The following is a 24,284-nucleotide window of genomic DNA, read 5'->3' on the forward strand; positions in this document are numbered from 1 at the left end:
ATCCTATATAACTGCTGTCTATACACACCATCCTATATAACTGCTGTCTATACACACCATCCTATATAACTGCTGTCTATACACACCATCCTATATAACTGCTGTCTATACACCCCATCCTATATAACTATATATAATATAATGTGTATATTATTACTACTGCACTGTTGGAGCTAGAAACGCAAGCATTTAGCTAGGTATTACTGTTGGAGCTAGAGACCCAAGCATTTAGCTCGGTATTACTGTTGGAGCTAGAGACCCAAGCATTTAGCTAGGTATTACTGTTGGAGCTAGAGAAACAAGCAGTTAGCTAGGTATTACTGTTGGAGCTAGAGACACAAGCAGTTAGCTAGGTATTACTGTTGGAGCTAGAAACACAAGCAGTTAGCTAGGTATTACTGTTGGAGCTAGAAACACAAGCAGTTAGCTAGGTATTACTGTTGGAGCTAGAGACCCAAGCATTTAGCTAGGTATTACTGTTGGAGCTAGAGAAACAAGCAGTTAGCTAGGTATTACTGTTGGAGCTAGAGAAACAAGCAGTTAGCTAGGTATTACTGTTGGAACTAGAGAAACAAGCAGTTAGCTAGGTATTACTGTTGGAGCTAGAAACACAAGCAGTTAGCTAGGTATTACTGTTGGGGCTAGAAGCACAAACATTTAGCTAGGTATTACTGTTGGAGCTAGAAACACAAGCAGTTAGCTAGGTATTACTGTTGGAGCTAGAGAAACAAGCAGTTAGCTAGGTATTACTGTTGGAGCTAGAAACACAAGCAGTTAGCTAGGTATTACTGTTGGAGCTAGAAACACAAGCAGTTAGCTAGGTATTACTGTTGGAGCTAGAAACACAAGCAGTTAGCTAGATATTACTGTTGGAGCTAGAAACACAAGCAGTTTGCTAGGTATTACTGTTGGAGCTAGAGAATCAAGCAGTTAGCTAGGTATTACTGTTGGAGCTAGAAACACAAGCAGTTAGCTAGGTATTACTGTTGGAGCTAGAGAAACAAGCAGTTAGCTAGGTATTACTGTTGGAGCTAGAAACACAAGCAGTTAGCTAGGTATTACTGTTGGAGCTAGAGAATCAAGCAGTTAGCTAGGTATTACTGTTGGAGCTAGAGACACAAGCAGTTAGCTAGGTATTACTGTTGGAGCTAGAAACACAAGCAGTTAGCTAGGTATTACTGTTGGAGCTAGAAACACAAGCAGTTAGCTAGGTATTACTGTTGGAGCTAGAAACACAAGCAGTTAGCTAGGTATTACTGTTGGAGCTAGAGACACAAGCAGTTAGCTAGTTATTACTGTTGGAGCTAGGGAAACAAGCAGTTAGCTAGGTATTACTGTTGGAGCTAGAAACACAAGCAGTTAGCTAGGTATTACTGTTGGAGCTAGAAACACAAGCAGTTAGCTACGTATTACTGTTGGAGCTAGAGAAACAAGCAGTTAGCTAGGTATTACTGTTGGAGCTAGAAACACAAGCAGTTAGCTAGGTATTACTGTTGGAGCTAGAAACACAAGCAGTTAGCTAGGTATTACTGTTGGAGCTAGAGACACAAGCAGTTAGCTAGTTATTACTGTTGGAGCTAGGGAAACAAGCAGTTAGCTAGGTATTACTGTTGGAGCTAGAAACACAAGCAGTTAGCTAGGTATTTCTGTTTGAGCTAGAAACACAAGCAGTTAGCTAGGTATTACTGTTGGAGCTAGAGACACAAGCAGTTAGCTAGTTATTACTGTTGGAGCTAGGGAAACAAGCAGTTAGCTAGGTATTACTGTTGGAGCTAGAAACACAAGCAGTTAGCTAGGTATTACTGTTGGAGCTAGAGACGCAAGCATTTAGCTCGGTATTACTGTTGGAGCTAGAGACACAAGCAGTTAGCTAGGTATTACTGTTGGAGCTAGAAACACAAGCAGTTAGCTAGGTATTACTGTTGGAGCTAGAAACACAATCAGTTAGCTAGGTATTACTGTTGGAGCTAGAAACACAAACAGTTAGCTAGGTATTACTGTTGGAGCTAGACATGAAGTAGTTAGCTAGGTATTACTGTTGGAGCTAGAAACACAATCAGTTAGCTAGGTATTACTGTTGGAGCTAGAGACACAAGCAGTTAGCTAGGTATTACTGTTGGAGCTAGAGACACAAGCAGTTAGCTAGGTATTACTGTTGGCGCTAGAGACATAAGCAGTTAGCTAGGTATTACTGTTGGAGCTAGAGACGCAAGCATTTAGCTCGGTATTACTGTTGGAGCTAGAAACGCAAGCAGTTAGCTAGGTATTACTGTTGGAGCTAGAAACACAATCAGTTAGCTAGGTATTACTGTTGGAGCTAGAGACACAAGCAGTTAGCTAGGTATAACTGTTGGAGCTAGAAACACAAGCAGTTAGCTAGGTATTACGGTTGGAGCTAGAAACACAATCAGTTAGCTAGGTATTACTGTTGGAGCTAGAGACACAAGCAGTTAGCTAGGTATAACTGTTGGAGCTAGAAACACAAGCAGTTAGCTAGGTATTACTGTTGGAGCTAGAAACACAATCAGTTAGCTAGGTATTACTGTTGGAGCTAGAGACACAAGCAGTTAGCTCGGTATTACTGTTGGCGCTAGAGACATAAGCAGTTAGCTAGGTATTACTGTTGGAGCTAGACATGAAGTAGTTAGCTAGGTATTACTGTTGGAGCTAGAGACACAAGCATTTAGCTCGGTATTACTGTTGGAGCTAGAAACACAAGCATTTAGCTCGGTATTACTGTTGGAGCTAGAAACACAATCAGTTAGCTAGGTATTACTGTTGGAGCTAGAGACACAAGCAGTTAGCTAGGTATAACTGTTGGAGCTAGAAACACAAGCAGTTAGCTAGGTATTACTGTTGGAGCTAGAAACACAATCAGTTAGCTAGGTATTACTGTTGGAGCTAGAGACACAAGCAGTTAGCTAGGTATAACTGTTGGAGCTAGAAACACAAGCAGTTAGCTAGGTATTACTGTTGGAGCTAGAAACACAATCAGTTAGCTCGGTATTACTGTTGGCGCTAGAGACATAAGCAGTTAGCTAGGTATTACTGTTGGAGCTAGACATGAAGTAGTTAGCTAGGTATTACTGTTGGAGCTAGAGACACAAGCATTTAGCTCGGTATTACTGTTGGAGCTAGAAACACAAGCATTTAGCTCGGTATTACTGTTGGAGCTAGAAACACAAGCATTTCGCTGCTCCTACGGAAACGTGAAAATATGTGTACTCGACCAATGAACATTTGATTTACTTTAAAATATCGGTGCACCGATGACTGTAAGCTTCCGGCATCAGGCGGCTTTTTGCGATACTAGGTCGACAGAAAAGGAGACAAATGTTCTGTTTTTTTTTTTATTACAAAATTAACAATGAAATATCTCTGCGCTTTTATCATAGCGACCACCCCAGGGAGTGGGCAGCCGGTGGCGCCACAGACAGCCAACAGGGTCCTCCAGCAGCTGCAGCCTGGGGACCCGCGTCTGCAACAACAAGATCCACTTCACCCTGTCCATCCACAGCAGCTCCAATACCTTCAGGTACTACTGAGTCACCCTGTCCATCCACAGCAGCTCCAATACCTTCAGGTACTACTGAGTCACCCTGTCCATCCACAGCAGCTCCAATACCTTCAGGTACTACTGAGTCACCCTGTCCATCCACAGCAGCTCCAATACCTTCAGGTACTACTGAGTCACCCTGTCCATCCACAGCAGCTCCAATACCCTCAGGTACTACTGAGTCACCCTGTCCATCCACAGCAGCTCCAATACCTTCAGGTACTACTGAGTCACCCTGTCCATCCACAGCAGCTCCAATACCTTCAGGTACTACTGAGTCACCCTGTCCATCCACAGCAGCTCCAATACCCTCAGGTACTACTGAGTCACCCTGTCCATCCACAGCAGCTCCAATACCTTCAGGTACTACTCCATCCACAGCAGTCACCCTGTCCAACCACAGCAGCTCCAATACCTTCAGGTACTACTGAGTCACCCTGTCCATCCACAGCAGCTCCAATACCTTCAGGTACTACTGAGTCACCCTCACACGATGACACCGTAGCAACAGCCAACAAACCAAAAAAAAACGTTTTGCAACATAACGCAAAATCAGTGTCAAAGCTGCTCCACCCACTACTACTAACACCGCCCTGCAAGGTGACGGGCTGTCCTGGGTTGTCCTGAACTGTACAGAGAGCCACATGATCTAACATGGATATATAAATATAGATAGATAAAGAGAGAGATAGGTAGGTAGGAGTTTCAGCCAGTCTAGTTTTAAAACATTACAATTAAAAACAAAAGTATAGGGTAGGGTTTCAGAATTGTCTAAAAGGGAAATAAGTGCACGTCTTGAAGCTATTCTCCCATTTATAAACAGTTCATATTAACAAAGTAAACGCAGCTTCGATTTCTCAGCCAGACCATGAAATTGTCATGTTGACCCCTCTTGGACGGGAGTTTCATTTCTCTAGATGATATATATCATCTTTCTCTGTACCTTCAACAGTACCAGCAGGCCCTTCAGCAGTCGATCCAGCTCCAACAGCTGCTCCAACAGCAGCAGCAGCAGCAGCAGCAGGCCCTGCTCCAACAACCGATGATGATGCAGCCCATGAATCAGCAACAACAGACTCACTACGCAGCCATGGTAAGAGCCACGTCCATTGTCTAATTTGGCTTTTTATAAAGGAAATTCAGCCTTTTTGTTGGTCTTCTCAACTTTCAAATGCTGATCGAACTGCCTCCATGTTGTTGGTCGAATCCCCACCAGACACATTCGTGACACGCAGGTCACGTTTTCGGGTCACGTTTTCATTTGGGGACAGGTCGAAAACAAACATTCATGGACATTTTAGCTAGCTAGCTGTTGCTGGGAGATAAACATTGGGTGGTTGTATTTTACCTGAAATGTGCTTAGTGTTGTTTTTGTTTTGTGTGGATCTTTTCCAGTATTTTGACCTGTTTTTTGTAGTCACAGAATCGTTTTGATCTCTATTCCCGACAATTAAATCCACAGATTGAAGAGGGAACTTAGTGTTCAGTTAGTTTTCTGTCAACACCGCGTGGCATTCTTCTGTGGATTTTATATGGCAATTGGCAACCAACTTTTATTTAACTAGGCAAGCCAGTTAAGAACAAATTCTTATTTACGACGACGACAACACAGCATGGCAGCAACACAACATAGAGAGACATAATACGACAACACAGCATGGTAGCAACACAACATGGAGAGACATAATACGACAACACAGCATGGTAACAACACTACATAGAGAGAGACCTACAACAACACAGCATTGTAACAACACTACATAGAGAGAGACCTACAACAACACAGCATTGTAAAAACACTACATAGCGAGAGACCTACAACAACACAGCATGGTAGCAACACTACATAGAGACCTACAACAACACAGCATTGTAACAACACTACATAGAGAGAGACCTACAACAACACAGCATTGTAACAACACTACATAGAGAGAGACCTACAACAACACAGCATGGTAACAACACTACATAGAGAGAGACCTACAACAACACAGCATTGTAACAACACTACATAGAGACCTACAACAACACAGCATGGTAACAACACTACATAGAGACCTACAACAACACAGCATGGTAACAACACTACATAGAGAGAGACCTACAACAACACAGCATTGTAACAACACTACATAGAGACCTACAACAACACAGCATGGTAACAACACTACATAGAGACCTACAACAACACAGCATGGTAGCAACACTACATAGAGAGAGACCTACAACAACACAGCATTGTAACAACACTACATAGAGACCTACAACAACACAGCATTGTAACAACACTACATAGAGACCTACAACAACACAGCATTGTAACAACACTACATAGAGACCTACAACAACACAGCATTGTAACAACACTACATAGAGACCTACAACAACACAGCATGGTAACAACACTACATAGAGAGAGACCTACAACAACACAGCATGGTAACAACACTACATAGAGACCTACAACAACACAGCATGGTAACAACACTACATAGAGAGAGACCTACAACAACACAGCATGGTAACAACACTACATAGAGAGAGACCTACAACAACACAGCATGGTAACAACACTACATAGAGAGAGACCTACAACAACACAGCATTGTAACAACACTACATAGAGAGAGACCTACAACAACACAGCATGGTAACAACACTACATAGAGAGAGACCTACAACAACACAGCATGGTAACAACACTACATAGAGACCTACAACAACACAGCATTGTAACAACACTACATAGAGAGAGACCTACAACAACACAGCATGGTAACAACACTACATAGAGAGAGACCTACAACAACACAGCATTGTAACAACACTACATAGAGAGAGACCTACAACAACACAGCATGGTAACAACACTACATAGAGAGAGACCTACAACAACACAGCATGGTAACAACACTACATAGAGAGAGACCTACAACAACACAGCATTGTAACAACACTACATAGAGAGAGACCTACAACAACACAGCATGGTAACAACACTACATAGAGAAAGACCTACAACAACACAGCATGGTAACAACACTACATAGAGACCTACAACAACACAGCATGGTAACAACACTACATAGAGAGAGACCTACAACAACACAGCATGGTAACAACACTACATAGAGAGAGACCTACAACAACACAGCATGGTAACAACACTACATAGAGAGAGACCTACAACAACACAGCATGGTAACAACACTACATAGAGAGAGACCTACAACAACACAGCATGGTAACAACACTACATAGAGACCTACAACAACACAGCATGGTAACAACACTACATAGAGAGAGACCTACAACAACACAGCATGGTAACAACACTACATAGAGAGAGACCTACAACAACACAGCATGGTAACAACACTACATAGAGAGAGACCTACAACAACACAGCATGGTAACAACACTACATAGAGACCTACAACAACACAGCATTGTAACAACACTACATAGAGACCTACAACAACACAGCATTGTAACAACACTACATAGAGAGAGACCTACAACAACACAGCATGGTAACAACACTACATAGAGACCTACAACAACACAGCATGGTAACAACACTACATAGAGAGAGACCTACAACAACACAGCATGGTAACAACACTACATAGAGAGAGACCTACAACAACACAGCATGGTAACAACACTACATAGAGACCTACAACAACACAGCATTGTAACAACACTACATAGAGAGAGACCTACAGCAACACAGCATGGTAACAACACTACATAGAGACCTACAACAACACAGCATGGTAGCAACACTACATAGAGAGAGACCTACAACAACACAGCATGGTAACAACACTACATAGAGAGAGACCTACAACAACACAGCATGGTAACAACACTACATAGAGACCTACAACAACACAGGCATGGTAACAACACTACATAGAGACCTACGACAACACAGCATGGTAGCAACACTACATAGAGAGAGACCTACAACAACACAGCATGGTAACAACACTACATAGAGACCTACAACAACACAGCATGGTAACAACACTACATAGAGACCTACAACAACACAGCATGGTAACAACACTACATAGAGACCTACAACAACACAGCATGGTAACAACACAGCATGGTAACAACACTACATAGAGACCTACAACAACACAGGCATGGTAACAACACTACATAGAGACCTACAACAACACAGCATGGTAACAACACTACATAGAGACCTACAACAACACATGCATGGTAGCAACACTACATAGAGACCTACAACAACACAGCATGGTAACAACACAGCATGGTAACAACACTACATAGAGACCTACAACAACACAGGCATGGTAACAACACTACATAGAGACCTACGACAACACAGCATGGTAGCAACACTACATAGAGAGAGACCTACAACAACACAGCATGGTAACAACACTACATAGAGACCTACAACAACACAGCATTGTAACAACACTACATAGAGAGAGACCTACAACAACACAGCATGGTAACAACACTACATAGAGACCTACAACAACACAGGCATGGTAACAACACTACATAGAGACCTACGACAACACAGCATTGTAACAACACTACATAGAGACCTACAACAACACAGCATGGTAACAACACTACATAGAGACCTACAACAACACAGCATGGTAACAACACTACATAGAGAGAGACCTACAACAACACAGCATGGTAACAACACTACATAGAGAGAGACCTACAACAACACAGCATGGTAACAACACTACATAGAGAGAGACCTACAACAACACAGCATGGTAACAACACTACATAGAGAGAGACCTACAACAACACAGCATGGTAACAACACTACATAGAGACCTACAACAACACAGCATTGTAACAACACTACATAGAGACCTACAACAACACAGCATTGTAACAACACTACATAGAGAGAGACCTACAACAACACAGCATGGTAACAACACTACATAGAGACCTACAACAACACAGCATGGTAACAACACTACATAGAGAGAGACCTACAACAACACAGCATGGTAACAACACTACATAGAGAGAGACCTACAACAACACAGCATGGTAACAACACTACATAGAGACCTACAACAACACAGCATTGTAACAACACTACATAGAGAGAGACCTACAACAACACAGCATGGTAACAACACTACATAGAGACCTACAACAACACAGCATGGTAGCAACACTACATAGAGAGAGACCTACAACAACACAGCATGGTAACAACACTACATAGAGAGAGACCTACAACAACACAGCATGGTAACAACACTACATAGAGACCTACAACAACACAGGCATGGTAACAACACTACATAGAGACCTACGACAACACAGCATGGTAGCAACACTACATAGAGAGAGACCTACAACAACACAGCATGGTAACAACACTACATAGAGACCTACAACAACACAGCATGGTAACAACACTACATAGAGACCTACAACAACACAGCATGGTAACAACACTACATAGAGACCTACAACAACACAGCATGGTAACAACACAGCATGGTAACAACACTACATAGAGACCTACAACAACACAGGCATGGTAACAACACTACATAGAGACCTACAACAACACAGCATGGTAACAACACTACATAGAGACCTACAACAACACATGCATGGTAGCAACACTACATAGAGACCTACAACAACACAGCATGGTAACAACACAGCATGGTAACAACACTACATAGAGACCTACAACAACACAGGCATGGTAACAACACTACATAGAGACCTACGACAACACAGCATGGTAGCAACACTACATAGAGAGAGACCTACAACAACACAGCATGGTAACAACACTACATAGAGACCTACAACAACACAGCATTGTAACAACACTACATAGAGAGAGACCTACAACAACACAGCATGGTAACAACACTACATAGAGACCTACAACAACACAGGCATGGTAACAACACTACATAGAGACCTACGACAACACAGCATTGTAACAACACTACATAGAGACCTACAACAACACAGCATTGTAACAACACTACATAGAGAGAGACCTACAACAACACAGCATGGTAACAACACTACATAGAGACCTACAACAACGCAGCATGGTAACAACACTACATAGACCTACAACAACACAGGCATGGTAACAACACTACATAGAGACCTACGACAACACAGCATGGTAGCAACACTACATAGAGAGAGACCTACAACAACACAGCATGGTAACAACACTACATAGAGAGAGACCTACAACAACACAGCATGGTAACAACACTACATAGAGACCTACAACAACACAGCATGGTAACAACACTACATAGAGACCTACGACAACACAGCATGGTAGCAACACTACATAGAGAGAGACCTACAACAACACAGCATGGTAACAACACTACATAGAGAGAGACCTGTAACAACACTACATAGAGACCTACAACAACACAGCATGGTAGCAACACTACATAGAGAGAGACCTACAACAACACAGCATGGTAACAACACTACATAGAGACCTACGACAACACAGCATGGTAACAACACTACATAGCAACAACATTGTAGCAACACAAAACCGGGTACAACCATTAATGGCCACAGACAACAGCACAAAGGGCACGAAGGTAGAGAACACAACGATACATCACGCAAGATGCATTACTGCCCCCGACTGGACTGGAGTGTGAACCTCGTCCATCTTTCAGTCACCCTCGTGGGTTAGTATGCTCCAACATTTATATATAAATAACATATTTTCTAATGTTTCTTAAACACTCAGTGGTCAGTATAACAGACAAACACAGCCTGGTATTGGTATAATTTCATTGAGCACGGCGACACACACACACACACATACATACATACATACACACACAGTGGAGTTCACCCTCTCTTGACTGTGTGGACGGAGCAGATTCCTGCTGAAATGAAGCAGATGGTAACCGATGGTAACCGATGGTAACCGATGGTAACCGATGAGTGGAAAACAAGCTAAAAGTACCTCTGTCTTAACAAGTATGTTTGTGGAGGGCTGGTGTTTGGCCACAGAGGGTAACTCAACAGGATTTTGGGGGGTGTGAAGTTTACTATGAAGTAACACTTCTGTTTTGCACTTGGAAATCTTGGCAGAGAGTCTTGTTTCTGTGCTGTTTTTTTTTTAAGGGCATCTTGGACATGTCACGAAACCGTTTACTATCTTGGCCCCCTGCCCTGTTAACTGTGTCGTTGCATTCCACAACAACAACATTGCGTATTCCAGGTCAATCACTTGCAGTTTTTCAACTTTTTAATTAAAGTATCTAAAAACCATTTTGCTGCTGATACCTCCCAGTGGTAGTTCTCCCATTTTGATTTAGACTCCTATTGATCAAATGAAATGTGTCTATGATCGTCTGTCACCGTTAGTTACCGCCTTCCCTTCTCCCTGGCAGATGCACCAGTACCAACGGGCTTTTGCACAGCAACAGCATCAACACCCCACCCAGCAGCCCTATCCTCTGGAGTGTCAGCTTCCTCCGGGCTCCTATAACCCTGCTGGGCCTGTGCCTGGGACTATGTCCCCCGTGGAGCCTCCAGCCACTAGCACCAGGTAACATCCCTCGACCTACTTAACCTCCACTGGGTTTTTACTGCAATATCTATGTAATGTGTCGGTTAGTAACAGACACCACAAGTAATTCTCGCTCTCGCTCTCTCGCTCTATCCCGCTCTCTCCCTCCTCCCTTTCGCTCTCTCTCACTCTCTCTCTCTGTCCCTCTTCCCTTGTTCCCTCTCTCTCTCTCTCTCTCTCTCTCTCTCTCTCTCTCTCTCTCTCTCTCTCTCTCTCTCTCTCTCTCTCTCTCTCTCTCTCTCTCTCTCTCTCTCTCTCTCTCTCTCTCTCTCTCTCTCTCTCTCTCTCTCTCTCTCTCTCTCTCTCTCTCTCTCTCTCTCCTGTCTCTCTCTCTCTCTCTCTCTCTCTCTCTCTCTCTCTCTCTCTCTCTCTCTCTCTCTCTCTCCTGTCTCTCTCTCTCTCTCTCTCTCTCTCTCTCTCTCTCTCTCTCTCTCTCTCTCTCTCTCTCTCTCCTGCCTCTCTCTCTCTCTCTCCTCCCTGCCCCTCTCTCTCTCTCTCCTCCCTGCCCCTTGTACCCCAGTAGAAGCCCTCTGGTGGACTTCAAGGTGACCACCCCTCCTCCCCAGAGCATGGTCACCCCCCAGAGCCACCCTCCTGACATGTCCCGATGGAACCCCTTCGGAGAGGACAACTTCTCCAAACTGACGGAGGAGGAGCTGCTGGACCGAGAGTTCGACCTCCTCAGAGCAAGCAAGTGTCCCGACTTTTACCTTCCCCCCCCCCTACCTCTACTATTCCATCTACTATTTTTTTGAGATAGATCTTCAACTAGTAACGGCCACCTCTCTCTCCCCTCTCTAACGGCCACCTCTCTCTCCCCTCTCTAACGGCCACCTCTCTCTCCCCTCTCTAACGGCCACCTCTCTCTCCCCTCTCTAACGGCCACCTCTCTCTCCCCTCTCTAACGGCCACCTCTCTCTCCCCTCTCTAACGGCCACCTCTCTCTCCCCTCTCTAACGGCCACCTCTCTCTCCCCTCTCTAACGGCCACCTCTCTCTCCCCTCTCTAACGGCCACCTCTCTCTCCCCTCTCTAACGGCCACCTCTCTCTCCCCTCTCTAACGGCCACCTCTCTCTCCCCTCTCTAACGGCCACCTCTCTCTCCCCTCTCTGTCTTAACAGGTAAACCTCTGGAGAGAACCAGTAGCCAGGAGGCAGACCGACCGCTGCAGCCAATCACCCCTGAAGACCTGTTTGGCTCCTCCCCCTTCCTGTCTAGTGCAGGCAAGTCCCCTTCCTGTCCTGCTCCAACACCTTAGTATTGGGGTACCCTCTCTTCTGTAGTCCAAACCACACTGTTCTGTCCCACATACACCCTAATAAACCCAAGAGGTTGTGAAATCTGAGCAGCAGTGCTGATCTAAGATCAGGTTCACACACCTCTTCCCCCCCCCCCCCGACAATAAAGGATTATTCATTATGATCTAAAAGGCAAAACTGGTCCTAGATCAGCACAACCTAGTCTTAGATGCTTTGTGAATACAGGCCGTGTTGCGTAACTGCAGTCTTTTGCTGCAACAACAGAGGATTTCAATGGTCAGATGGAATATATAATTGTTAGCAAGTTAGAGCCGGACAGTTGGTGTGTAACACATCTTGTTGATGAAGAGGATGGTAAAAGTAGTGATGTTTTTTGTTGTTGTCACAAACTAGCAGTGAGAACTGCTAAATGTGTGACCGTTGATATATATTTTTTGTTGTTGTTGACATTTTGTAATTATATTTATTATTTATTAAACTCATTTGAAACTCGCCATGTTGATATAGTTTTCAGTGGCCTTCAGTCTCAAAAGCCCTGTTAATTAAGGAGATTTGCCTCAAATGTGTTTTATTATTTTGTGGTTGGACTTTTACTACAGAGGTGTATTCTAGCTACAGCCCAACCCCCCCCCCCAAAAAAAAATGAATTGTATAACTAAAATATCTCTGAATAATGATCGGTAGAATGTTACACGATGTTTCTCCTAATAGTATGGTAAGAGGTATTTTTATCGTGCGAGTATTTCTCTTCATTAGCTACGGACAGCTACATTTTGTTTGGTGGAAGTGGAAAGACCTTTTATGGAGTCACTTCCTGTTCTGTAAATGTGAATTGGTTATGAGTCATTCTAACAAACAATCTAGATTAGTTATTTAAGATACTTTTATTTATATATATATATATATATAAATAAAAGTGAGTGGATTTGGCTATTTCATCCACACCTGTTGCTGACTGGTGTATAAAATTGAGCACACAGCCATGCAATCTCCATAGACAATCATTGGCAGTATACTGAAGAGCTCAGTGACTTTCAACGTGGCACCGTCATGCCACCGTTCCATCAGGTCAGTTCGTCCAATTTCTGCCCTGCTAGAGCTGCCCCCGATCAACTCTTAAGTGCTTTTATTGTAAAGTGGAAACGTCTAGGAGCAAAAATGGCTCAGCCATGAAGTGGTAGGCCACACAAGCTCACAGAACGGGACCGCTGAGTGCTGGAGCGTGTAAAAAATTGTCTGTCCTCGGTTACAACGCTCACTACAGAGTTCCAAACTGCCTCTGGAAGCAACATCAGCACAATAACTGTTTGTCGGGAGCTTCATGAAATGAGTTTCCATGGCCCAGCAGCCGCACACAAGCCTAAGATCACCATGCACAATGCTAAGCGTCGGCTGGAGGGGTGTGAAGCTCACCGCTTCTGGACTCTGTAGCAGTGGAAACGCGTTTTCTGGAGTGATGAATCACTTCACCATCTGGCAGGCCGACGGACGAATCTGGGTTTGGCGGATGCCAGGAGGACGCTACCTGCCCCAATGCATAGTGCCAACTGTAAAGTTTGGTGGAGGAGGAATAATGGCCTGGGGCTGTTTCATGGTTCAGGCCCCTTAGTTCCAGTGAAGGGAGATCTTAATGCTACAGCATACAATGACTTTCTAAACGATTCTGTGCTTCCAACTTTGTGGCAACTTTTTGGGGAAGGCTCTTTCCTGTTTCAGCATGACAATGACCCTCGAGCACAAAGCGAGGTCCATACAGAAATGGTTTGTCGTGTGTGGAAGAACTTGATTGGCCTGCACAGAACTCTGAACTAAACCCCATCGAACACCTTTGGGATGAATTGGAACGCCGACTGCGAGCCAGGCCTAATCGCCCAACATCAGTGCCTAAATTATGTTCTTGTGGCTGAATGGAAGCAAGTCCCCGCAGCAACGTTCCAACATCTTGTGGAAATCCTTCCCAGAAGAGAGGAGGCTGTTACAGCAGCAACGTTCCAACATCTAGTGGAAAGCCTTCCCAGAAGAGTGGAGGCTGTTATAGCAGCAATGTTCTAACATCTAGTGGAAAGCCTTCCCAGAAGAGTGGAGGCTGTTATAGCAGCAATGTTCCAACATCTAGAGGAAAGCCTTCCCAGAAGAGTGGAGGCTGTTATAGCAGCAATGTTCCAACATCTAGAGGAAATCCTTCCCAGAAGAGTGGAGGCTGTTATTTATACGACTCCATATTAATGCCCATGATTTTGGGATGAGATGTTCGAGTCTTAGATGGAGAGTGTCTCCCCTCGGGGGCTAGGCCTGGGAGTGTCTCCCCTCGGGGGCTAGGCCTGGGAGTATCTCCCCTCGGGGGCTAGGCCTGGGAGTGTCTCCCCTCGGGGGCTAGGCCTGGGAGAGTCCTCCCCTGCTAGCTCTTACAACAGTTTTGGTCAAGTAGGTTATTTTATTTTAAGATTATACATGTATTTTTATGTTAGATAAATGCACATTTCTGTTTCATAATATAATAGTCAACTGTGCCCCCTTATGCCAGAATGAATCTGTTAATACCCACAGTGTGGATGAGAGTACTTAAAGAGTATGACGATGCAAATCCCAGAATGACTTCCGTTAAGTGATTGTAATAACTTATTGCAATTGAAGTCTGACACACCGAAATGTGTGTCCTATGTGGCATTAACCTAGCATGACTTAGTAGTTTAAGGTATAACTGAGCTAAGGAACAACCAAACTTTTTGAGAGGACTTGACCACTTTAATGTTGCTAAGTTCATTGTCATTTTTTCCTTCTGTGGTTGGCTAGTTTAGTAATGCCACCAATTCATCTCTGTACCAGTGTTTGTTTAATTCTACGACCTTTTCCACCTTGCTATCGTTAAACTACACCTAATATGTGTGTGGTAATGTTGGTTTGAAGAGTTCGACATGCTCTACATCTGTCTTCTGCTACTGCGCTAGGCCTGGGGAGTGCCTCCCCTGCTAGCTCTTACAACAGCAGGCCTGGAGTCGCAATGTAAATCACCAAGTCTTTACCTTCGTTTAGGAATTTGTATTGTTTATAAATTCAGTTCTGAACACTTTATGACGCTGGGCCTTTTGTGCTCCGCCCCATGGGCCTCCCAGTCGCGGCCGGCTGCGACAGCCTGGGCTCAAAACCAGAATCTCTGGTGGCACAGCTAGCACTGCGATGCAGTGCCTTAGCGCCACCCGGAAAGCCCAAAATGCAACAATTTCAACGAGTTACAGTTCATATAAGGAAATCAGTCAATTGACATAAACTGTTATGAACAATTCAATTTTTTCCAAATGTATCTTACATCCACAAAATAATGTTACAGAAAACGTAGACAATATACTGAGTTTAGTGACTTGCGAAAGTCAATCCCCAATTTCTATTTTGTTGCCTGACTTATATTTTTCTGGGATTGTATCATTTGATTTACACAATTTACACTTTGAAGATGCAAAATATTTTTAATTGTGAAAAAAAAACAAGAATAAGACAAACATCTTGTGTGTATAACTATTCCCCCCCCGAAGTCAATACTTTGTAGAGCAAATTACAGGTGCAAGTCTCTTGAGGTATGTCTTTATAAGCTTTGCACATCTAGCCACTGGGATTTTTGCCCATTCTTCAAGGCAAAACTTCTCCAGCTCCTTCAAGTTGGATGGGTTCTGCTGGTGTACAGCAGTCTTTAAGTCATGCCACAGATTCTCAATTGGATTGAGGTCTGGGCTTTGACTAGGCCATTCCAAGACATTTAAATGTGTCCCCTTAAACCACTCGAGTGTTGCTTTACCAGTATGCTTAGGGTCATTGTCCTGCTGGAAGGTGAACCTCCGTCCCAGTCTTAAATCTCTGGAAGACTGAAACAGGTTTCCCTCAATAATTTCCCTGTATTTAGCGCCATCATTCCTTCAATTCCGACCAGTTTCCCTGCCAATGAAAAACATACCCACAGCATGATGCTGCCACCACCATGCTTCAATGTGGGGATATGCGTTCTCGGGGTGATGAGAGGTGTTGGGTTTGTGCCAGACAGTGTTTTCCTTGATGGCCAAAAAGCTCTGTTTTAGTCTCATCTGACCAGAGTACCACTTTCCAAATGTTTGGGGAGTCTCCCATATGCCTTTTGGCAAACACCAAATGTGTTTGCAAATTTTTTTCTTGAAGCAGTGGCTTTTTTCTGGCCACTCTTCTGTAAAGCCCAGCTCTGTGGAGTGTTATGGCTTAAAGTGGTCTTATGGGCAGATACTCCAATTTATGCTGTGGAGCTTTGCAGCTCCTTCAGGGTTATCTTTTGCCTCTCTGATTAATGCCCTCTTTGCCTGGTCTGTGAGTTTGTGGGCGGGTTTGTTGTGGGGCCATATTCTTTCCATTTTTTAATAATAATATATTTAATGGTGCTCTGTGGAATATTCAAAGTTTCAGATTTTTTATAACCCAACCCTGATCTGTACTTCTCCACAACTTTGTCCCTGACCTGTTTGGAGAGTTCCTTGGTTTTCATGGTGCCGCTTGCTTGGTGGTGTTGCAGACTCTGGGGCCTTTCAGAACAGGTGTGTGTGTGTGTGTGTATATACTGAGATCATGTGACACTTAGATTGCACACCGGTGGACGTTATTGAACTAATGATGTGACTTCTGAAGGTAATTGGTGGCACCAGATCTTATTTAGGGGCTTCATAGCGAAGGGGGTGAATACACACACCACCTTTTTTTATTTTTAAATTTCTTGAAACCATTTTTTTGGACTATTTTGTGTATGTCCATTACATGAAATCCAAATAAAAATCCATTTCAATTACAGGTTGTAATGCAACAAAATAGGAAAAACACCAAGGGTGATGACTACTTTTGCAATATTTGGTTACTGACATTGAATAGGTGTATAGGCTTCTTGGTACCGATAATTTACTTTTAACAACATTCTCTTGTCTGCTTCAATCCAACAGGTTCTAGTGTGGTGGTGATAACTGATCAGCCTATTGAAGAGCTCAGTAACCCAGTCGGTGCCCCCGTACCTGTTCCTGTGGGCCAGCCAGCCCTTGAGGAAGTGCTGCAACCTTCGGTGGCAAAGGAGCACAAACCAAGTAGGAGGAGAACCTCTCCTATTGGCGGTTCACAAACGACTCGCAAACCAGGTGGTGACGAATCAGACAGTGACTTTGAGTCAGATCCTCCTTCCCCTAAGAGCAGCGAGGAGGAAGACGACCCGGAGGACGACGAAGGTCTGAACAACGAGCACAGAGAGTTCTTCAACGAACTGGAAGATTTGGAGGAAACGGAGATGCTGGGACATAGGCCTCTGCTGATGGACTCAGAGGCTGAGGAAGAGTACGACAAACACAGCTCCGACTCAGACTATGAACCCAGGAAGGTTAAGGAAGGACTTACTAGGAAGCTAAAAGGAGGAGTGGCTACTGCCACCCATGAGGGAAGTCCGAGATTGGAGTCAGAAGACACACTAATCACGATTACACCTCCCGATTCACCTGGTGTGGTGGCTGTTAGAGCTTCCCCTTGTGTCGGTGGCATTGTGGACGTGTTTGGTGAGGATGTGTTTGGTGCTGTGCCCTTCTTTCCTCCAGCGGCAGCTCCAACAGCAGACATCTTCTCCGCGGCTCCCTTCAGACAGGTGAGCCAGGAGGCCATAGTCAACCAGCCCAGCCAGACCGTGGACGAGTTAGACGTCTTCACTAAGGCTCCGTTCAGCCGGAACCTCTCCAAATCTGGCAAGACTGGAAGCAGCGACTTCTCTATGGGTCGGACTCCGCCGGTGTCCCCTGAAAGCATCGACCCGTTCGGCTTCTCTCCCTTCCAGCCCGGCCCCACGGGTCTGCCACCAACCACCTCCAGGAGTGCCGAGGACATCTTCCGTCCAGCCTTCGAGAATTCTCTCAGCCCCCAGCAGCAGAGGCTGAAGCAGCGTAGCCTCCAGAAGTTGTCCTCACGTCAGAGGAAGTTCTCTGGTGGCACCAGCGGTGGCAGCAATGGCAAGCGCCACCACGGCACACCCACTGGCGGTCGCAAGAACAACAAGCCCAGCTTCCGAACCCCCGAGCGCGTCCGCCGGCACAAGAAGGTCGGCAGGAGGGACTCCCAGAGCTCCAACGAGTTCCTCAGCACCTCAGACTCCAAGGAGAACATCGGCGTCGGCGGCGTAACGATAGCAGACACCGACAAAGACAAAGGGGCTTCCCTGCCTAGCCTTCCTCATGAGGTCGACCCCTTCGGAGCCAATCCCTTTGGTCCTCAGGATGGCAGCCGACTTAACCAGTACCAAGGTCTTCTGGGGGACAGCAAGGCAGACATGGATTCGGCCAATGGCAGGCCTCGGACTAGCTCCCTCCATGATGCGTTTGGGGATGGGAACATCATGGATGACTTTGGAGCGGTACCCTTCACAGAACTGGTGGAGCACCCTGGGCCTGAACAACAGCCGTCACAGCCAGTAGAGCTGGATCCTTTCGGGGCTGCACCGTTCCCCTCCAAACAGTGAATGTCTTGCTAGTCTTCCCGCCACACACACTCTCGTCTTTCTCAATCACACACACTGCTGTGTTACACCAAGCCTATTGAGTCCCGGGGAGATATTCCCTTCCAAGGGATGTCAACTAGCTTGGTGGTGTGGTAGTTGATTCTATTTCCAGCCAAATGTAACCGCAATCGGCAACTGCGCTAATGTGTTTCCAATGCTCCCCCCCCACCCTAAAGGATATTTTAATACATGAACACCTGGACTTTGGGATTAACAAAACCAACATAAACCTGTGGCTGAATTTTATTTCAGGTTCTGTATGAATTTCCTTCGCCTGTACCTGTTAGCTGACAAGCCTTTTATGCTGCGTCGCAATACGTGTCTGAGACATGGAGATCGATTTTTGGTTTCACTCAAGATCATACTGTGTCAAACAACAAGATTGCTCAGTTTTCAGATCGCTTGAGTTGCTGCAAAAACAACACTTTTTTTTTTTTTTTGTAAAGATTGTGGCCTCCATGATCTACCAATAAGATTTAATTTAGCACCATAAAGCCTTATAAACATGACTCCGCCTTGCTGCACAGTACCTCGGAAGCCATTTCATTAGCCAAATGGTTAACATTGCCTTTTGTGTCAACGGAGTGATTTGTTTCAGAGCCTTTATCACTTTGTCATTTCTTAGACCCTTTTATTTCTATAAATTATATATATATATATTTTTTTTTTCTTCCATTTAGTCTACTTACAGTAGTAGATAACAGCTAATTTAGTTTGTTTGGATTTTTTCATTGCAATATATTCACTAGAATGAAAGGGATTCGGGTTTGTTTAATTTCTTTTTAAAGATGACTCTTTTTTTTATTATTTAGGATTTTTCATTTTTAGGTTTAATTCCAGACTTTGAACTTGTCAATAAGTACTGTTTTAATGTGATCTTTTACCTCAAAACAATAAAAAATAAAAATCATTATCATTTTTTGAATAAGGGGAAAAACACAACCCATTTTTCCTACATGGCGATATTGAATATAATATATCTGACTACTTCCACCTCTTGAGACAGTCTTCTGTCTTTGGTAACATAAACCATAAGCCAAATCTCCTACCATTTACTTGTAGTCTAATTAGAATGTGTCCAAATTGTTTAAATTAATGCACTTTCAGCGTCGACTCTTCCATTGGCTAGTTATGAATCTGAGGCTACAGAAAGGACAAATATGTCGCTGTCTGATAACCCCGTAACACTATTATTATTATTATTATATGTTTTCATTCTATTGAAAGCAGTAACGCTCAATCTACTCTGAACATTTCATGACTCTGATCAAGAAGCTATTCAAAATGGCTTTAGAAGTTGCATAATTGTATGTTCATTAAGCAGAAAAATATGGATTAAAAAATATTTTTTTTTTTTTTTGAATTTCCTGAAAAGTTTGTTTAGGAGATGAGATGATTCTCAGACAGTGACGATATGTACCAACCTTTGGCACATTAACTTTGACTGAAAAAAGCTCGTAGCTGCCTTAATCACCTAGCCTATGGAACCCTGTGGTTTAACATGTTCATGTTCCATTTTTATTTAAGGTTAATCTTGTTTTGTGTTTATCATGCTATACTGCTGTCCAATAATGCAATAAACAAGTTTGATTTAAATGTGCGTTGTCGTCCTTGGAAAAGTCATGTAAAGCACATTTTTTTTGAGCCCTCTGCTAGCTATATTGATTTTTTTATTCATAACTCATGAGCAATAAAAGTCCACATGTAAAAAAAAAAAAAAAAGAATGGTGTCGGAGGGGTGCAGTTTTACTCCTGACCAATTGTTCAATTTTGTGTTTATTTGTTTTTAACTTATTAATTGTACATAATGTTGATGCTACTGTCTCTCATGACTGAAAAGAGCTTCTGGACATTGGACATCTCCGATTTACTCATCTCCACCTGGATCTCTTTTTTTTTTTTTTCTTTAATGAGTCTGACAGGAAGGAGATAATGTTGCTCCCAGACGAGGCCCAAATCCCCTTCATTCGCATGAAGAAAGGGAAATACAGGGGGCGCTAAAACTCTAGACCACCTTCACTCCACACGCAGAGACGCATACAAAGCTCGCCCTCCATTTTGTAATATCTGACCATAATTTCATCCTGATTCCTGCTTACAAAAAAAAAAATAAGCAGGACATATCAGTGATCCGGAAGTGGACAGATGACACAGATGCAATGCTAGAGGACTGTTGCTAGCACAGACTGGAATATGTTCCGGGATTCCTCCAATGGCATTGAGTATGTGCATCGCCGACATCATCCCCCACAGTGACCGTACATATCCCAACCAGAAGCCATGGATTACAGGCAACATCCGCACCAAGCTAAAGGCTAGAGCTGCCGCTTTCAAGGAGCGGGACACAAATCCGGAGGCTTATGAAGAGATATACTATACCCTCAGACAAACTATCAAACAGGCAAAGTGACAATACAGGACTAAGATTGTATCCTACTACACTGGCTCTGACGCTCATCAAATGTGGCAGGGCTTGCAAACAATTACGGACAACAAAAGAAAACCCAGCCGTGAGCTGCCCAGTAACACAAGCCTACCAGATGAGCTAAATGTCTTTTTATACTCGCTTCGATGCAAGCAACACTGAAGCATGCATGAGAGCACCAGCTGTTCCGGACAACTGTGTGATCACTCTCTGTAAGCTGATGTGAACAAGACCTTTTAAACAGGTCAACATTCCCAAGGCCGCAGGGCCATACGGATTACCAGGACGTGTACTCCGAGCATGTGCTGACCATCTGGCAAGTGTCTTCACTGACATGTTCAACCTATCCCTGCCTGAGTCTGTAATACCAACATGTTTCAAGCAGACCACCATAGTACATGTGCCTAAGAAAGTAAAGGTAACCTTCCTAAATGACTACCGCCAAGTAGCACTCACATTGATAGCCATGGAGTGCTTTGAAAGGCTGGTCATCAACACTGTCATGCCAGAAACCCTAGACCACCCCAACAGATCCACAGATGATGCAATCTCAATCACACTCCACACTGCCCTTTCACACCTGGACAAAAGGAACACCTATGTGGGAATGCTGTTCATTGACTACAGCTCAGCGTTCAACCACATAGTGCCCACAAAGCTCATCATTAAGCTAAGGACCCTAGGACTAAACACCTCCCTCTGCAACTGGATCCTGGACTTCCTGACGGGCTGCCCCCAGGTAGTAAGGGTAGGTAACAACACATCTGCCACGCTGATCCTCAACACGGGGGCCCCTGCGTGCTTAGTCCCCTACTGTACTCCGTGTTTCCCCACAACTGTATTCCCACACAAGTTTGCTGACAACACAATGGTGATAGGCCTGATTACCAATGATTAGACAGCCTATGTGGAGGTGGTCAGAGACCTGGCAGTGTGGCACTAGGACAACAACCTCTCCCCCAACATGAGCAAGACAAAGGAGATGATCGTGGACTACAGGAAAAGGAGGGCCTAACACACCCCCATTCACAACGACGGGGGTGAAGTGGAGCGGGTCGAGAGCTTCAAGTTCCTTGGTGTGACCAACAAACTATCATGGTCCGAACACACCAAGACAGTGCGGGCCTGTCAAGTACATTTAGAGACTTTACTGCGTAGACTTGGCTGTGTGCTTAGGGTCGTTGTCCTGTTGGAAGGTGAACCTTCGCCCCAGTCTGAGGTCCTGAGTGCTTAGGGTCGTTGTGCTGTTGGAAGGTGAACCTTCGCCCCAGTCTAAGGGTCCTGAGTGCTTAGGGTCGTTGTCCTGTTGGAAGGTGAACCTTCGCCCCAGTCTAAGGGTCCTGAGTGCTTAGGGTCGTTGTGCTGTTGGGAGGTGAACCTTCACCCCAGTCTGAGGTCCTGAGTGCTTAGGGTCGTTGTGCTGTTAGAAGGTGAACCTTCGCCCCAGTCTGAGGTCCTGAGTGCTTAGGGTCGTTCTCCTGTTGGAAGATGAACCTTCACCCCAGTCTGAGGTCCTGAGTGCTTAGGGTCGTTGTGCTGTTGGAAGGTGTACCTTCACCCCAGTCTGAGGTCCTGAGTGCTTAGGGTCATTGTCCTGTTGGAAGGTGAACCTTCGCCCCAGTCTGAGGTCCTGGGTGCTTAGGGTCGTTGTGCTGTTGGAAGGTGAACCTTCACCCCAGTCTGAGGTCCTGGGTGCTAAAGGTCGTTGTCCTGTTGGAAGGTGAACCTTCGCCCCAGTCTGAGGTCCTGGGTGCTCTGGAGCAGGTTTTCATCAAGGATCTCTGTATTTTGCTCTGTTCATTTTTTTCCCTCAATCCTGACTAGTCTCCCAGTCCCAGCCGCTGAAAAACATCCCCACAGCATGATGCTGCCATCACCATGCTTCACTAGTCTCCCAGTCTCTGCCGCTGAAAAACATCCCCACAGCATGATGCTGCCACCAACATGCTTCACCATAGGGTTGGTGCCAGGTTTCCTCCAAAAGTGATTATTGGCATTCAGGCCAAAGAGTTCAATCTTGGTTTCATCAGACCAGAGAATCTTGTTTCTCACGGTCTTCGTCTCTTGGTGCCTTTTGGGAAACTCCAAGCGGGCTGTCATGTGCCTTTTACTGAGGAGTGGCTTCTGTCTGACCACTCTACCATAAAGGCCTGATTGGTGGAGTGCTGCAAACATGGTTGTCCTTCTGGAAGGTTCTCCCATCTCCACAGTGAAAGTATGGAGCTCTGTCAGTGACCATTGGGTTCTTGGTCACCTCCCTGACCGGCCTCCCGGGGATTGCTCAGTTTTGCCTAGCTGCCAGCTCTAGGTAGAATCTTGGTAGTTCCAAACTTCTTACATTTAAGAATGATGGAGGCCACTGTGTTCTTCGGTACCTTCAATGCTGCGGAATATTTTTTTTTACCCTTCCCCAAGTCTGTGCCTCGAGAGAATCCTGTCTCGGAGCTCCACGGACAATTCCTTTAACCTCATTACTTGGTTTTTGCTCTGACATGCACTGTCAACTGTGGGACCTTTTATATAGACAGGTGGGTGCCTTCCCAAATCATGTGAAATCATGTGAGGGAGACTTTTATCTCCCTCACCAACTTCAAACATCTGCTATCTGAGCAGCTAACCGATCGCTGCAGCTGTACATAGTCTATTGGTAAATAGCCCACCCATTTTCACCTACCTCATCCCCATACTGTTTTTATTTATTTATTTTTCTGCTCTTTTGCACACCAATATCTCTACCTGTACATAACCATCTGATCATTTATCACTCCAGTGTTAATCTGCATAATTGTAATTATTCGCCTACCTTCTCATGCCTTTTGCACACAATGTATATATAGACTCCCCTTTTTTCTACTGTGTTAATTGTTTACTCCATGTGTAACTCTGTG

At 44.5% G+C, this 24,284-nt stretch overlaps 1 protein-coding gene across 1 annotated transcript in view; it reads left to right on the forward strand.

The window, feature by feature from the left end:
• Window positions 1-19,579, forward strand: part of LOC139410565 (BMP2 inducible kinase) — a 67,172-nt gene extending 47,593 nt beyond the window's left edge. Inside the window, exons 11-16 of the mRNA XM_071155856.1 lie at window positions 3,396-3,535; window positions 4,509-4,649; window positions 11,002-11,159; window positions 11,704-11,870; window positions 12,302-12,403; window positions 17,386-19,579. Of these exons, the coding sequence (XP_071011957.1) occupies window positions 3,396-3,535; window positions 4,509-4,649; window positions 11,002-11,159; window positions 11,704-11,870; window positions 12,302-12,403; window positions 17,386-18,932 (2,255 nt within the window). The 3' untranslated portion in view covers window positions 18,933-19,579. The remainder of the gene's footprint in view (window positions 1-3,395; window positions 3,536-4,508; window positions 4,650-11,001; window positions 11,160-11,703; window positions 11,871-12,301; window positions 12,404-17,385) is intronic.
• The last annotated feature ends 4,705 nt before the right edge of the window (window positions 19,580-24,284 follow it).

This window comes from Oncorhynchus clarkii, chromosome 6, assembly GCF_045791955.1.
Source record: "Oncorhynchus clarkii lewisi isolate Uvic-CL-2024 chromosome 6, UVic_Ocla_1.0, whole genome shotgun sequence".
NCBI lineage: Eukaryota > Metazoa > Chordata > Actinopteri > Salmoniformes > Salmonidae > Oncorhynchus > Oncorhynchus clarkii.